The sequence below is a fragment of the Pleuronectes platessa genome, chromosome 23 (assembly GCF_947347685.1).
Source record: "Pleuronectes platessa chromosome 23, fPlePla1.1, whole genome shotgun sequence".
Classification (NCBI taxonomy): Eukaryota; Metazoa; Chordata; class Actinopteri; order Pleuronectiformes; family Pleuronectidae; genus Pleuronectes; species Pleuronectes platessa.
Genome location: NC_070648.1, coordinates 9,606,638 through 9,621,925, shown reverse-complemented (window position 1 = coordinate 9,621,925; position 15,288 = coordinate 9,606,638). Strand labels below are relative to the sequence as shown.

The window sequence follows — 15,288 nt, the reverse complement described above, 5'->3', positions numbered from 1 at the left end:
GAGCCCACTACTGCATGTTATAACATTATATGAATACCTGCGTTACCAACAAAAACGTTCCATATCCATGGAATTTTCTTTAGGCTTTATGCAGCAAACCCCAATATGTAAAGAAGAGTTGAAGTGAAACTGTCTGCACATTTGAACAGAGGTAAAACAATAAAGATGTGACCATGGAGCCTTGTGAATAGGCAGGGGAAAGTTATATTTAGTGTTTTGTGTTTTATGGAGTGAATGTGGTTATATGAAGAAACTTATGTTGTTTTTTTCACCGAAAGACAACAGATAAAGTAGAGCCTGTCATTCGACCTATGTCTATAAAAATATGATGTGAGAGCCAAGAGATGCATCCTTGTCAGACTCTTTTGAATAAAAGTCCAATAACAGAGATCATTTTTACATGTTGTGAAGATAATCCTCAGTGTGGTTTCTATATTGATTGTGTCATACCTATGCATCTGTATTCAAGATTTTATTTGAAATTATTTAAATAATTAAGAAATGTTTTATGTCCTCGGTTGTGTGTTCAGTCTACAATGACCTTGTCGTGCTCATGTTCTCCTTTAGTTCTCCTCTGACCATGTGTTCCATGAAATGCCTGCAGGGGCCTAAAGTGTGACTTTCACACAGTATTCCTTTACATTTTTTGGGTTGTTTTTCCATAGGGAAAGAAGGTTCATTGCTATCTGTAATGGTGGTGGTGGTGAGAGGGGGGTGGGGGGGTTAAGATTCACCAGTTAATTAGAGTTTGTTTGTAATAGCTGGAGTCAAGGGTGAATAAAAAAGAACATTTCATGTCATGGTAAATGACTATTGTATTATAGTTATTCTTTTAGTAATGTATTATCTCATAATTGATTCTGTCTGAAGCTTAATTGTATTTATTTGGAAGAAATATAGGGCATCACTAGAAAATGGGTCATTTCATACTCGATATTGCCATCTTGTGGTGACTATTACTAACTACTTCAAGTCATGCACTTCTATGAGCTAAATTTCACTCACTGTTTTTTTTCTCCTTTCTAATATAAGAGAGAGCTGCACATTTTCTATTGGTCTCAATATTCTAAAAGTTTAATTAACTTTTCTATGAATAAAATTCATCATTCATCATGCATTGTGGTGTATGTGCCGAGATTGATCTGAATTAAGATTAGATTAGATTTAGATTGAGAATTCATATTTCTATTCATTCATGCATTTCACAATTTTTGTGGCATAAAGACTTTCATCGTTTTAAATGCCCATATTTGTAAAATTATAATTCAATGGATTATAGGTTCTTGTGTTCCCAAACATACCAAGGACATGACCTCTGTGTCCTTGAGTCATTTTAGTACTCTATCCACACAGCTTTGCTTGAATTGTAATTCGTGCATTGGAGTCAGGATGATGTCATGTGGAGACGGAGACACATCCTGGAGCTGCTGCCTGGATGATGAGTAAGAGTAACCATTCGGAGGCTGTCACATTTTTCTACTGAGATCAAAAATGAATATACTTTTTTTGATGTACTATACGTCAATGAGCAGTGTCAGTTATTCAGGTATTCAGTTATTATGCACCAATTTTAAAAAAGCACCATTTAACGTCATGATGCTTTGTTTTCCAGCACTAGAGGTTATGAGCATCTTTATTGCCCGATTCACTACAGTAATGGAAATCCGGGTACATTATATATTACTGCAATGTTTCCCTTTACTCCCACTAATTGTTTAGTTCGATTTAACTCCCAAAAGCATTGGTGTAGGTTATCAAACTCATACACCAGCCTTACTTTTATGAAATAGTGCATCACAGAGGTACTGATATCACATAGCTATTATCCTAAATAATCAGCTTTTTGAGTAATAAAATGTTTACTGTTATGTTGTGCGATAAATGTTCATACTGGATGTGGACTATTCAAATCATTACAGGCCTATCAGTAACTAAATAGTTACAGGAGAGCCGTCACTAAATGAATCATACACGGATAAGGATATTTGTGCTGTAATTACATATGTAAGATAAAAACACAAATCAAAACACAATGAACTAAAGGTTTCTTCTTCTTTATCTTCTTCTTCTTCTTCTTCTTCTTCTTCTTCTTCTTCTTCTTCTTCTTCTTCTTCTTCTTCTTCTTCTTAATGGAGAATTATAAAGATTATACTTAAGTGTCACATGGGTTTGACTTTATATAATATGTTACTCCCTACACTTTCTTATATGTTATCATCTATCAGATTATATGCTGTGATCAGCCCTCCGTGCACACAAGGATACTACATCCGTGATAAAACAGTGACGCATTCAATGACCGTTGGAATATCAAGTTCCAGATGATCAGTGGGTTGGCCACTTGATATGGGGTAGCGTGGCCGAGCGGTCTAAGGCGCTGGATTAAGGCTCCAGTCTCCTCGGAGGCGCGGGTTCGAATCCCGCCGCTGCCAGAAACATTTTCTTTTATTAGCTGTCACATGACAGATTATATAAAGAGACAACACGCGCATTATGGTGAATCTACAGGAAGTAGTCCCAACACTGTGCTGACGTTCACACTAATTGTTTTTTTTGGTGAGAAATACTGTGCATGTTCACAGAGCTGCTTTCATCTCCGCCTTTACATTCACTCCACCGAATTTCAGAGGGAAATATTGTACTTTTTACTCCATTACATTTAACCGAAAATTGAGTTTACTAGTCTCGCTGCAGATTAACATTTTGAACACAGAACGTTTGATGATCTTGTCAAAGGTGAGTCACTGTTAAAAGCTAAACTACCCAAAATATAAAAAATGTCAAATAGGTGACTGGACCGACCACATTCCTAAAATGATTTAAATGAAGGCAGAAATATCATCCACTGTAATTCTTCTGTATTAATCCCCCTGGAGCAGAAGCCTGGGTTGACGTCATTGGCTCTCATTCAGATCCACAGTATCTTTGACATCTGCACACAGTGTAAAGCCATCGTTTTCACATGGAGTTTATAATTCAGCATAGAATTTGTCTTTTTTTTGTGGGAGGTTTTCCCCCCATAACGCATATCAATAATTTTGAAGGTGATATAAGGTGAAGTCTGAGTTAAGGTTAGATCAAGGTTATTGTTCAGGTAAGGATTAGGTATCTCTCTATCTCTCTAGCTCTCTATATCTATTGATCTTAGATCTGCATTGCAAGAGATATATAGGTTTATGTGTGAACATGCATTTGGCTAAAACCCACACACATTTGAGGGGGAATGCACAGAAAAGAGTTTGATATTAACAAATTTCCAGACAGAGGTATAAAAATTCAGACAGTAGGACACAGAGTCACACTTCAACTTGTTTGACTGTGTATCTCAGCACACGACTGCATGACTAGAAACCATGATATGCCTGCATGGGCCTAAAGTGTTACTTTCACACAGTATTTCTTTACATTTTTGAGATTGCTTTTCAAAAGGGAAAGAAGGTCCATTGATATCTGTAATGGTGGAGATTCACCAGTTAACTATAGTTTGTTTGTAAGAGCTGGAATCAAGGTGAAAAGGGGTAAAATGACTATAAGACGAATGACTACTTTTAATGAATTTATTCCGTCTGAAGCTTAGTTGGCCTACTTTTAAAAAACAATGTATAGTTGCTGTTAGTGACTGTATTTAAAACAATAATAATTCTAAATGGAGCTGCAGCAATCTCACGTGACAAGAAGCGATACAAATCCTCAGATGAATCTCGCTGTATGTGACTTTCCACATAGTTTGAGAGCAGCGCTACTGTTTATCATGGCCTTGAATGCGCCCGTGAGGGGGGTGTCGGTGGGTGGTGAGAAGTCTGAGCTGAGGGGCGGCACGTGAAGGCGGCGCGGCGGAGGAGAGAAAAGGGCACAGGAACAGACCGGGTGTTCAGCCGCTCGCTGTTTGGCGCCAACCGCGAGTAAAGAGAAATAAAACAGTCAAATCCTCTTTTGATTGCTCCCGGTAGATTCATCCTCGGCCGCCGCTGCCGCCTCCAGCCGCCGCTCGGCGCGTTAGCCCGCTAGCATCGGCCGCGCACACCACCTCCCGTTGTCATATTAATGTGACTGTGGCCCCCTCGTATCTGTGGCCACGATTCTAATAACTCAGCAGCGGCGGAGCGCGGGGACAATAGAGGCGTGTTTCTCCTGGGGGAGCCGAGCAGACACAGCGCCAAAAATGGGGGTGAGTTGCTTCTGTTTGTGCTCGCACATTCAAGGATGGGTTTTTTTCCCCTAGTGAGTGGGAGGCTGGTGGATGTGTGGTGGTGCGACGGCGAGGGAGAGGAAGAAAGAAAGAAAGGGGGAGGAAGGGAAAGGAGAGGAAGAGACACCGTGGTGGATGGATGTAGCTGTAGCTCAAGGTGTCGGCTAGCCGTGGAGCTACCTCCACACAGCCGGGGCAGCAGCGGCCAGCCCCAGCTAACACACACACTTTACACGGGAGCTTCCCAGCACTGTTTCTGCATTGACCTTTCCGCTGGGCACAGTTAACTTCCAACCGGTGTGTGTTGTGACATTGTTAGCATGCTAGCTGCGTTAGCCACTCCGGAATGCCACATTCACGACGAGTGGCGTGCTAGCTATGGATGCTAACCACTCAACTCTACGAGTGTGTACATCCTTTCTGTTTTACTAACCGTGCTGGCCCGCCTGGTTATCACACACCCGGGCTGGTTGTGGGGCTTAATAGTGTACTCGGGACTAACCCGGGCCTTAACTAGGGGGGTTAGTTCCCACAAGTTGAGCTCGTCCCTGTAAGCAGACGTGACTTCATCCGCCACTTTCACTCCTCTTAAACCAATCCACGTGTTTGCACAGTCTGCAGCCTCTCTGTGCTTGGTACTGACTTAATGCTCTGAGCTACAGTTGGCCATTCACTGCATTCCTTCCCACAACTGTTGCCTCCTCTGTGCAGGTCTGGATCTAATGGAGCAATTCAGCTAATTTTCTAACTGGCCTGCCCCCCCCCCCTTTCTTTGCCATTGTTTGACCATGATGCAGCCATTTAGGAGGGTAAACATTTCCCTGTGAACTTCATTAACGTGTTGTGAATAGATGGACTCTTCGAGGCACAGTAATGGAATTTAGTTGTAATTACTTATCTAGAAAGCTTGCCTGATCATGTGGTAACATCTTCAAATGGACCTTTTTTTTGTATGAACAACAGCCCAGAACATGCATATGGTTTATGTTTAATGTAAAACAGAACTGCGTCAAATTGTCACATTTGAAAGAGTGGAAATAGTTGATGTTCTGTGTTTTTTTGATAAAAGACTAAGTTGATCATCTAAGAAGTTCATTCTTGATTTTTTTTTTTTAATGACTTGGTGCTTAGGCCCCCAGATCCTGACCCAGATCTTGTCTTGTGATCAAATTAGCAGGTTGTCTAATGGCTGGAATAGTAGTCATGCTAATTGAATAAGTGGCATTTCCATGGCTAAATATCTCCTTTGCTATTTTAGTATAATTTCATCCAAGTGTATTCATTTTGATGTTGGAGGGGGTGGCTTTAATTTCGTCAAGTTAGTTGGTCCTACTCCTGTAAACATCCTGACGTGAAACATGATTATTTGTTCGCTGTATTATAAGTCATCAGGGAGGTTCTTTTAACCAGCGGAAAAGCTTTTAAACTAGAATTGCACTCAGTAGAGCTCATACCTCTGCCAAGCCCAAACAGTTCTCTCAAATTAAATCAAGCTGCACCAAAATGGACCCACTCATAGATATCAGTCCCCTCAACATGCCTATTTTTTCCAACAAATTCCATGGATTATTTTCCTGACTCCTGGGAAATGGTGAAAGTGTAAAAAAAAAAAACACTAAGAAAAAGACAAAATGCTGGATCCACCCCATGATCTAGAGATCCACACCTTAACGGGTCCTATTCCTTCCACCAAGTTCCGTGGTAATCTGTCAAGGATTTTTTGTTCAATCTTGCTTATGAACAGGCAGAACAGTCAGAGGTGGAAACGTAAGGTGTTTGGCGGAGGTGTGTTGGAAGAGTAACTGCCAAGGCAGCTCTGTTGTGATTCACTGTTCATCTTCCCTTTAAACCACGGCTATATAGACGGCTAATACTCATTTATGTTGGTTTACTATGGAATCACATTTGCACCAGCTGTTGGTGTGGGTTCTCGCTGTTGCAAAGAATTGATGCAACCAGAGTAATGTGTGTGTGAATTATTGCTGCACCATTGCTGACAACAGCACTGGAGATGAAGCCAGGATCCGGCAAAATTTTGAGTATCAGTATCACAGAAATTTCCAATACTATAATCCCACACTGACAGCAATATGCACCATCAGCGATACAGTATAAACACCAGGCTATTTCACACAGCATTGAGCAATACAGCAAGTGTTGCTCATAAAAGCTACTGATGTGAATGCGCTTGTTTTTACCTCTCTTGCTATCCTGCTGTTTTTATAGACTCAAAGATGATGTTTTTAATAGTAATACTATTTTCTTCATTGTATAGTGATGCGTGCTGTTCTGCATGGCTGACCTTCATTAACTTATCTTGCTTTGACTGGTTGTACTAGTTCTGCGGTTTAGAGGTCTGCTGTGTTCTTGGGTCATTAAGTCTGTGTTTGTCGTGTTGATGCAGGTTCTACAATGAGGTATGCACACAGAAAAAGCATTTTAACAGTTTTCATTTACCGCTCTACTTATAATAAAAGATCCAGATGGAACTTATATGGTTTCTTTGGTTCATATATTTGTTTCTGAAGAGGGGGCTCAGCACTTTTGAGCAGCTGCATCAGGATTAAGTTATGATATATGAGCCTTAAAGATCATTCAGGGATTAACTGTCTGTGAGAGGTGGCCTGATGATGCTTTAAAGAGAAGTACTGCACGTGCATTTCCATCTTGACATATTCCTACATTCAACGCTTCCTTATTTCCTGCTTTCAGAGGAAGTCAAACAGAGCAAAGGAGAAGAAGGCCCGGCGTCAGGAGGAGAGGGCGGCTATGGACGCCGTCTGTGCTAAGGTGGAAGCTGCCAATAAGGTAAATTTGGTTGCAGAGTGGCAGCTGTTATCAAGCAGGAGAACATTTTTTGGTGTATAAGAATAAGAGGGTGTAAACTGCTTTTTAACTGCAAAAAAAAAAAAGACAAATATTCTGGGTTTGCTGTCCTGCCAGTTGATAATGACATTGCATCATCCAGGAAATAAAAGTACTTTTTGTATTTGTAAATGCTTCCCATAAAGGCAGCCACCACATGGTCCTCTAACACATGCCCTCTCAGAATGTATAACCTCCACTGTGCCCCCCTGCCCTAATTACTCCAATAATTGATATGCTCTTGACATGAAAAGCAGAACACAGTGCCATATGTTTCTCAATGCATAATTAAGGGGCAATATTAAATCCTGCCCATCTAACAGAACACACAGCAGACAGACAGCTCCTGCAGCTCGGAGGTGGGCTGGAGCATTAGTAAGCTGTGCTGGAGCCTGGAGGACAACAAAGCTCTCACACTCTCCTCGAGCTGAGCCGCAGCCACTTCCTCAACAGGCTCTTAGCAGAACAGGCCGGTCCGGGCTCACTGCGACTTTTCTGTGTCACTTTGTCCCAAAATGGGCCACTTACTGTTTTGTGCTCTGCTCCCTCCTCTCCCTCTGTCAATGTGCCAGCAGAGAAGGAATGCAAGAAATTCTTCCCAAGTAAAATTCATTTTTGTTTATGCTGTTGCCAACAGTAACACAGTTGGACTTGGGCTGTTGTTAGAAATGAACAAATAGTGCATTCATTGCTTAAAAAAGCTGGGGAAATCCTGATTCTGGTAGGTTCTATTTAGTCTTTAAATGGAACAGAGGTGTGGATGGATCACTCATCAGGACCGGGGGCTCAGAGGAACACTAAAGTTGAGCTTCTGTTTAAAGTAGTTGAAAGGATTTGTCTCTAAAAGTCAAAGGCAGGAATGTGACTTTCTTTTTCTTTTTTTAAACCTGATGCCAAGCCTGAACCAATGTTTATATTTGTTAGATATCTGTTCCTGCTTCTCCACACGGTTCTAACTGCCGACATTATTTCTTTGAAGGTATCCGAATCCAGGACCAAACAAATTACAAATAGTTAACCTGAAGCCCCAGGGCACTCAAAAAGTGATATCTGGACAATAATACTGTCTTGCATATTGTTTTAAAGTATTGTCCATCAAATTGCAATAAAAAGCTGCCAGAATCGACAATTTAAGGTTTTGTTTTAGATTAGTTTTATGTAATGGGTTACAGTGAAGCAATTTCAATTGTACTTTGAATATGTGATTTTGCACAAATGTAATTATTTGAAGAGCCATTCAATATTAGAAAAATATCCAAATAAAAAATAAATATCATTCAGCATTTTTCTATAGTAAAAAGGGTATTGAAAACCAAAACATTTAATTTCAGTAGGTGGGAAGTTAGACCGAGCACGAGGAATTTTGGAGTAACCTGCAGAATACCACGGTAAAATATGTGGCTGTTAGTGTCTGGGTCTCTGGCCATCAGTGTCTCATGACATAAGAAAAGGGGTATTCTTAATGTGAGCTCATTTATACTGTCTGGGCCTAGGAAAACCTGACTTTGTAGATGCTTGTTATGACTAACTAAAGGCACTGTATCACGACTAGCTCTGTTATTTCTCCGCCTGTATGAGCCAAAGTTGGAGGATTTAGGATCCACACAGTTCCAATCTCTTTCAATGTCATTTTTTGTGAATTCCTGCTTTTGCACGGGAAGTAAGTGTTATTTGAGAATATGAATAATGATTAAAGTAATGAATGATTCATTGCCGCACAGCAAGAACATTGCTGGTCCAAATGCTGGTTTGCTTTCACGTGACCAAAGCAGCAGGAGATGCCCCAGGAAGATGCTTTCAATGCAACACAGCAACAGCCAGCTCTTCTTTTTCATGTAAAGATATTTGTATTTTTTAGGTTTGGCATCTGTCCGGAAATTATACAGAGTTTTGTGCAGGTCCGAAAGCAGCTTATGTTAGCCCTGCGATGTGCTTTCGACCCGTCCAGGATGTACCCCGCCTCTCGTCCAATGTCTGCTGGGATTAGCTGCTTTACATAATAGGTGGTGTTCATGATGGATGGATGGTTTGTGAATTCAATTTCATAAAACTGTGAAAAAAACCCGTTAAGATATCTTCCTCAGTCCACATCAGAACTCAAAATATGTTTAATTTGTTAAAGTTATTCCTTATGGTATCATTAATTTGAGGTCAATTATTAAAACTCAATCTTATAAGGGGAAAGACTGTTTGAAGTTTGTTATGAAAGCCTCTAAAGCTAATTTTGCCTCTTTTTCTCACAGCTGGATGATCCCCTGGCTGCCTTCCCAGCTTTCAAAAAATACGACAGAAATGGGTACGCATTTGCTTTGTATGCCCACAAAGGACTCATTTAGAATTTCAAGAAATACATACTTGTTTCGTTTGCCATATGGAGGGGACAGTTGGTCTGCTGGTGGTGTTTCCTTCTCCCACCCACTCTGCACACATTTGTCACACGTTCTCAATGCTGATGACCCTGTTGTCCTCCTGTCCAGGCTGAACCTGCAGATAGAGTGTAAGCGGGTGACCACCCTCAATCCCCTGTCTGTGGAGTGGGCCTTCGAACTCACCAGAGCCAACATGCAGACACTGTAAGAAGCACTTTTTTCTCCCTTGTTGTAACTCAGGAACAAAATCGTTTCCAGAGATGAATAGACAGACTCTCATAGATATGCATTGTAGATTAGAGTTGGGAAGAAGTGCGGACAAGCCAGACATTGTGTGCAGCAGAATTGTGAAGTGACATCAAACGGGGACAGAGTGAGATTTGGATCTGTTTTTTAATATGAGCAGGAATTTGATAATACACAATGAGGAGCCTGAGGAAAGGAGAGTAGAAGGAATGCAGACAGATTTGAGATGAGGCAGAGAAATTACTATAGTTTGTCTCCTCGCTGATCCAGAAGGGTTAATTTAACAAATGACAGACAGTATGTTTCAACTTCAATGTCCTCCATTTTGAAAAACGCTCCTTTCTGAGGTGATGGTGCAGAGAAATGCGAAGGTAAAAATGAGCGCACGCCGGTCACGTTTGGGTCAACACTTTTACTTTCTGCTGCGACGTAGGTACGAGCAGAGCGAGTGGGGGTGGAAGGAGAGGGAAAAGAGGGATGAGATGAACGACGAGAGGGCGTGGTACCTGCTGGCCCGTGACGGGGACTCCGCCCCTGTGGCCTTCTCTCACTTCCGATTCGATGTGGAGTGCGGGGAGGAGGTTTTATATTGGTAAGCTCCCATTCCAAAAGTTTCTAGATTTCAGGACAAGTCTATCAGCAATTAAACCTTTGTCTCGATTCTCCAGCTATGAGGTGCAGTTAGAGAGCAGAGTGCGGAGGAAAGGACTCGGCAAGTTCCTCATCCAGATTCTACAGCTCATCGCTAACAGGTAACAACCACAGCTACCTTAATGGCAGTGAGAAACGGTGTGATTTGTGAAAACATATAGTAAATGTTTTTGTTTTTTATGTTTCTTTTCTGCTCTCGCGTTGTCTCTGTCCAGTACACAGATGAAGAAAGTGATGTTGACAGTTTTCAAACACAATCACGGGGCTTACCAGTTCTTCAGAGATGCTTTACAGTAAGTATACTCGCTCCTCAAGAGTGAAAAAAATGTATATTTACCTCCGTCAAGGAGGTGGTGTTTTAGTCTGCATATGTCTGGTAGATAGCAGGCTGAGGCAAAAACTGCTAAACTGACTTCCATAAAATGTTGTACAGCGGAGGGCTATTGTATATTAAGGGGGCTGATATTTTTGATGTATAAAGATAATGTTTCATATTTCTTATCTTGTACTGAAAACCGCCAGAACTGTTTCACCCTTGGTCAGAAGTAGTAGTTTGTTTGTAGTAAGTGTTGATGGCTGTGTTCATGTATACATGATGCTCTTATGTTGAAACTTCACTCTTCCCCTTTCACGTAAACCTCCTCCCCTCCTTCGTCCTTCTTAACTAAACCCTCTCATCCCTCCGTTTTTAGGTTTGAGATGGACGAAACTTCGCCGAGCATGTCCGGTTGCTGCGGCGACGACTGCTCTTACGAGATCCTGAGCCGGCGGACCAAACACGGCGAGGCGCCGGCGGGACACACACACGGGGGGGGCCACTGCGGTGGCTGCTGCCACTGATTCGACTCCAGTTACACCTTTTCTGATTGGTTTAAAAAGCCAGCAACTGTCATGGCTGTGTGTGAAAGCTTGAGCTGCCTGCTATTCTGCAAACATTGAGTTTGAACGGTCCTCTCTACAACCGTTTAAAATGAACAGATGGTGGACTACCTGGCTACAGATGTTGATGTCGCATTGAGATTCACTTGTCTCTTTGTTTCCCGCTACAAAGGCAGAATGCAGAGTGAGCTTTCACACATAGCTCCTGTTTGTCGTTTCCTACTTCTTGGTTCAATGTCCAAGTCATCTTTTCTCATTCCCTTCTCCCACTTAATGATTATCAGTAGTTCCCAGTCAAGAAAAAGGCCTTTTGCTGACATTATTTTACCAGCCACACTCAACCTCATGTCATCTTTCTCTCATCACCTAAGCTGTTTTCAGACATGACCTGCAGATAAAATCCAGGGAATTTGCTAGGAAGTTAACCCAGAGTCCGCCTTCCACACATGTACAACACAGCGAGTTGTTCTCTGCACAGACGCGTTCACAACAGCCACAAATCCTCCTCGTTATTCAGGCGCGAGTAAGAGCAGCCAGGTGCAGCACACAGACAGGAAGCTATGTATCAACTCTGCTGCGGAGATCACATGATTTTCACACGACGATGTCGACTATTATCACAACAAACCCTCTAGACATAATCGTCAAGTTTTTTCAACGTATAGGACACCACGTTTTCACCGTGATATATTTGTTTTCTTTGTCTATTTAATTTTTGCGTCTGTCGCGTTTTACAAGCGTCATAAACTAGCTCACAGGGAATCCAGCGAGAGATCCCCTGCTGTGTTCTTACATCCTCTTCTCCTGGATTTTAACTAACAGTATACTAGGAGGCCAGGCAGATAAAGTCTGCAGAAAGTGCAGAGCGTCTCACTCGGTCATTTGAGTTCACATTTTCACTTCCTCTGAACAACCTACGGAGGAACTGCAGGGTGCAGTGCATGTCTGAAAGCAACTCAAATGTACTATACTGTATCAAATCCTTCTGCAGTGCTGCTTTATCTAAAGTGGCACATTTAAGTAAGTTGATTATGTTTCAATTTGAATGACCATGAATACTCAGCAGGTTAAAATCTGACTTTTAAAATTTTTCCTTGGGATCTCATTCAAAGGCTCGGCACTTGTTTCCCACAGGATTATTTTGAGTGTACTCGAGTAAATATCCCGTAATGAGCCCCTTGAAAACAGTCTCAGAAGCCTCTGTTATATTCTAACCCAAATTATGTTAATGTGGTTTGTTACATTTTATTTTAGCTAAAGCACATTTGCCCACAATGCTACTATTACATGGTTACACTATCCAAATTGCATGAGCCAGCTTCTCTTTGGGTGATAACTAAATGTATAGATGTCTCCAGCTTTTATTTTTTTATAACTTATGAGACAAGATGTTCAAGATTGCCTTTTTTTGACACGACTTCTTTCTCCCAATGACTTGAGTAAAAAAAAAAACTTAAATTTTCCATCATTTGTTGCGGTAAATTTGCATCGAACCCACAAGGTAAATAATGCTTTAACCTCTCATATTTCATAATCCGGGGACATGAGTTGAAATGTTTACTTTTTCACCACCATCTCTTCATAGGAGATTCAGTTCCTGTTGCCACATTTTCCCATTCTTCAGTTATTTAAAAAACAATACCATCCTCTCTACTTCCTCCTTCATTGTGCCTCTATTCTCCCTCCCATGTCCTAAAAGTGCTAAAGGATGAGGGCAGACGTGTTAAGGTTGCTCTCATCTTGAGTCACCTTTTCTTCAGTTGCATTTCTCCTGTTGGCCTCTTAGTTCGCTTTGTTTCCAAGAGGTATTAATGATAAACAAGTTGATGCTACTTTTAGCTGTATTTAAAAAGGAAAAATACTACAAAAAACATCTTCCATCCCTTATATATTTTGTTAGCATGAGTGAATCATATTGCTTTAACATGGATAAGAATCGCTAGACGTCACCACTTCATTAAATGGAAGGGGATGAATGCTGTTTTCCTTGAAGGAGCACAGGTGGATGGATGAGTGGACGGGGGATAGAAGTTATCGCAGAGCTCTGAAACCGTACTTATGGTCGTTATTCTTCTCTTTACCTCGGTTGTGACGTGTTTTCCCAGCCCACTCATTAGCTTGCATGACAAGATTTCATGGATTACACTCCAGTGATGCTGCCTCTGAAGAGCAGCTGCACTGTTCACACCTGCACCTAAAGTCCTCATGTGGTTCTGTTAGCATTACCTTAATGTTTCATACAAATCTGTGCATGTTAGACGTATGTGAAAGGGCTGATTGTGTGAAATTGAAAGGTAATGCTTGGGTTTGAGCATTTTAGCGTTGAGTTTAACTGTACAGCTGCCAAGATTCGTGTAGGAGTTCGACTGAGGATTTTAGATTCACTAGTCGACCTAGAAAGGCTGCTGTAACCACTTCCACCTTGTCGATTCCATATCTGTTTACAGAACCTTCAGGGTATTTTTGGACAGTTTCAAGCGCCTGTCAGCTGGGTTAAAGGCATCGATTGAAAGAGAAATCCATTAATTCCGGGACTGTAGTCGGTTTGTGAGGACTTTGTGTGTGGAAGAGTGAAAAGATGCTCCTTTACACTACTGTAGATGCAAATATTCCTCTGTCTGATGTGGCTGAGAGAGCCTTAACTAGGTACGGTTTGAAAGGTTTTAGAACTGGTCCAATCATTGACTACTCGAGATTTCATTCAGATTATTGCCTGGTTAGTATGTTGAAAACTAAAATAATACGTTACGTGTCAACAAAAGTGTTATTAAGACAAAAACCCTTGTGAATGATCAAGTCTGGAACCTGAGGTGAACGTTTTTTGCTTGTTTCCAAACCTAATGGAGACCATAAAACATTCATATAAAAAATATTCTACACATGTAGACAACATGATGGTGTTTCCTGCTTGATTGAACTCTGATCATGAGCAAGAAAAAACAAAACAATATATTGCTTGTTTTAGACTGCCTTCTGCAAAGTACAGTAATTCATTTTTTTTGTACCGCATAGGTTACAGTAAGAAAACAAAAGTTTTTGTACATAGTGGTAGTTTATAACCGACTGACAGTCTCTCTCAGGTTAATCAAACGTAATCAAACCTCATCTGTTTCACTTAAACAGCCATGTTGTCAGTTTGGTGTTAACTGGATTGAATTGGCCGCAGCTCGGATCTAGAGTAAATTTGTTTGTGTCATACCAAATTTAAATGAATTTCTGATTTGTAAAACTGTATCAAACTTTACCAAGAAAAGAAAACTACTTTTCAGGAGTTGATTTTTGTTCTTGCGTGAATTGTGATTCAGTAAAAGAAAAAAGTTTCTTCACCTTGGAGATGTGAAATGGCTTAAAGGAAATATGACACAAATATTGAACTGAACCTGGATCCGTGCTCAGTGGTTTCATTCATCCAGATAAGTGGGCTGTGTTAAAAAAGAAAAAAATTGGCTCGCTTGAACCAGAAATTCATTTGTGAAAATATGCTAACTTGATAAATGAGCCTAAACTTTGCGAGATTATTTCAAAGTCACTGAGAAGTTTTATTTTGGAAATGGTTACATACATACACACAAAATTAGAGATCTATCTACTGGTCTTTTCTCTGTGTATATATATATATACATATATATAAGCTGTTGTGAATCCATATTCATTTTAATTTCTTGGCCTTTTACAAGTAAAACACTTTTTTAAACATGTTTAAAAATACAAAAAAAACCTTCCATGATTGAGAGTGAGTGTTTAAATAGTCTTGTCCATAAACGATAATGAAAGGGAAAAGTAAGTCATTCTGCCTTGTCAGTGTTTTATTTGTATGTTACAAATAAAGGAAAGTTGTTTGACTTTTCAAGAGATGCCTTTTGGATTTTCTTTACTTGTCATGAATGAGTTTACATTTGAAACTGTGTGTGTGTATATACAGAAGCATGGAATTACAGAATATACAGAAACATGACATTTATATATTAATGTAAAATAAGTCATTGTACACATTTCAAGACTATAACTATACTAGATAAATTTTAACTTGTTTTATTTTGCTAGCAGGGGGATCATAACCGACCTGTGAACGATAATCTATTAGTGGGG

The 15,288-nt window shown here is 40.5% G+C and overlaps 1 protein-coding gene and 1 non-coding gene across 2 annotated transcripts; both read left to right on the top strand.

The window, feature by feature from the left end:
* Nucleotides 1-2,350: 2,350 nt before the first annotated feature.
* Nucleotides 2,351-2,432, top strand: trnal-aag (transfer RNA leucine (anticodon AAG)). Its single transcript has one exon. It is a non-coding gene; the product is annotated as a tRNA-Leu (tRNA).
* Nucleotides 2,433-3,976: 1,544 nt separating this feature from the next.
* naa40 (N-alpha-acetyltransferase 40, NatD catalytic subunit) lies at nt 3,977-15,049 on the top strand. The gene is made up of 8 exons (XM_053415790.1): nt 3,977-4,168; nt 6,902-6,997; nt 9,298-9,350; nt 9,532-9,627; nt 10,103-10,261; nt 10,338-10,421; nt 10,536-10,613; nt 11,013-15,049. Exons 1-8 carry the CDS (start codon nt 4,163-4,165, stop codon nt 11,158-11,160), a joined length of 720 nt encoding a protein of 239 aa, XP_053271765.1. The 5' UTR covers nt 3,977-4,162; the 3' UTR covers nt 11,161-15,049.
* Nucleotides 15,050-15,288: the final 239 nt, after the last annotated feature.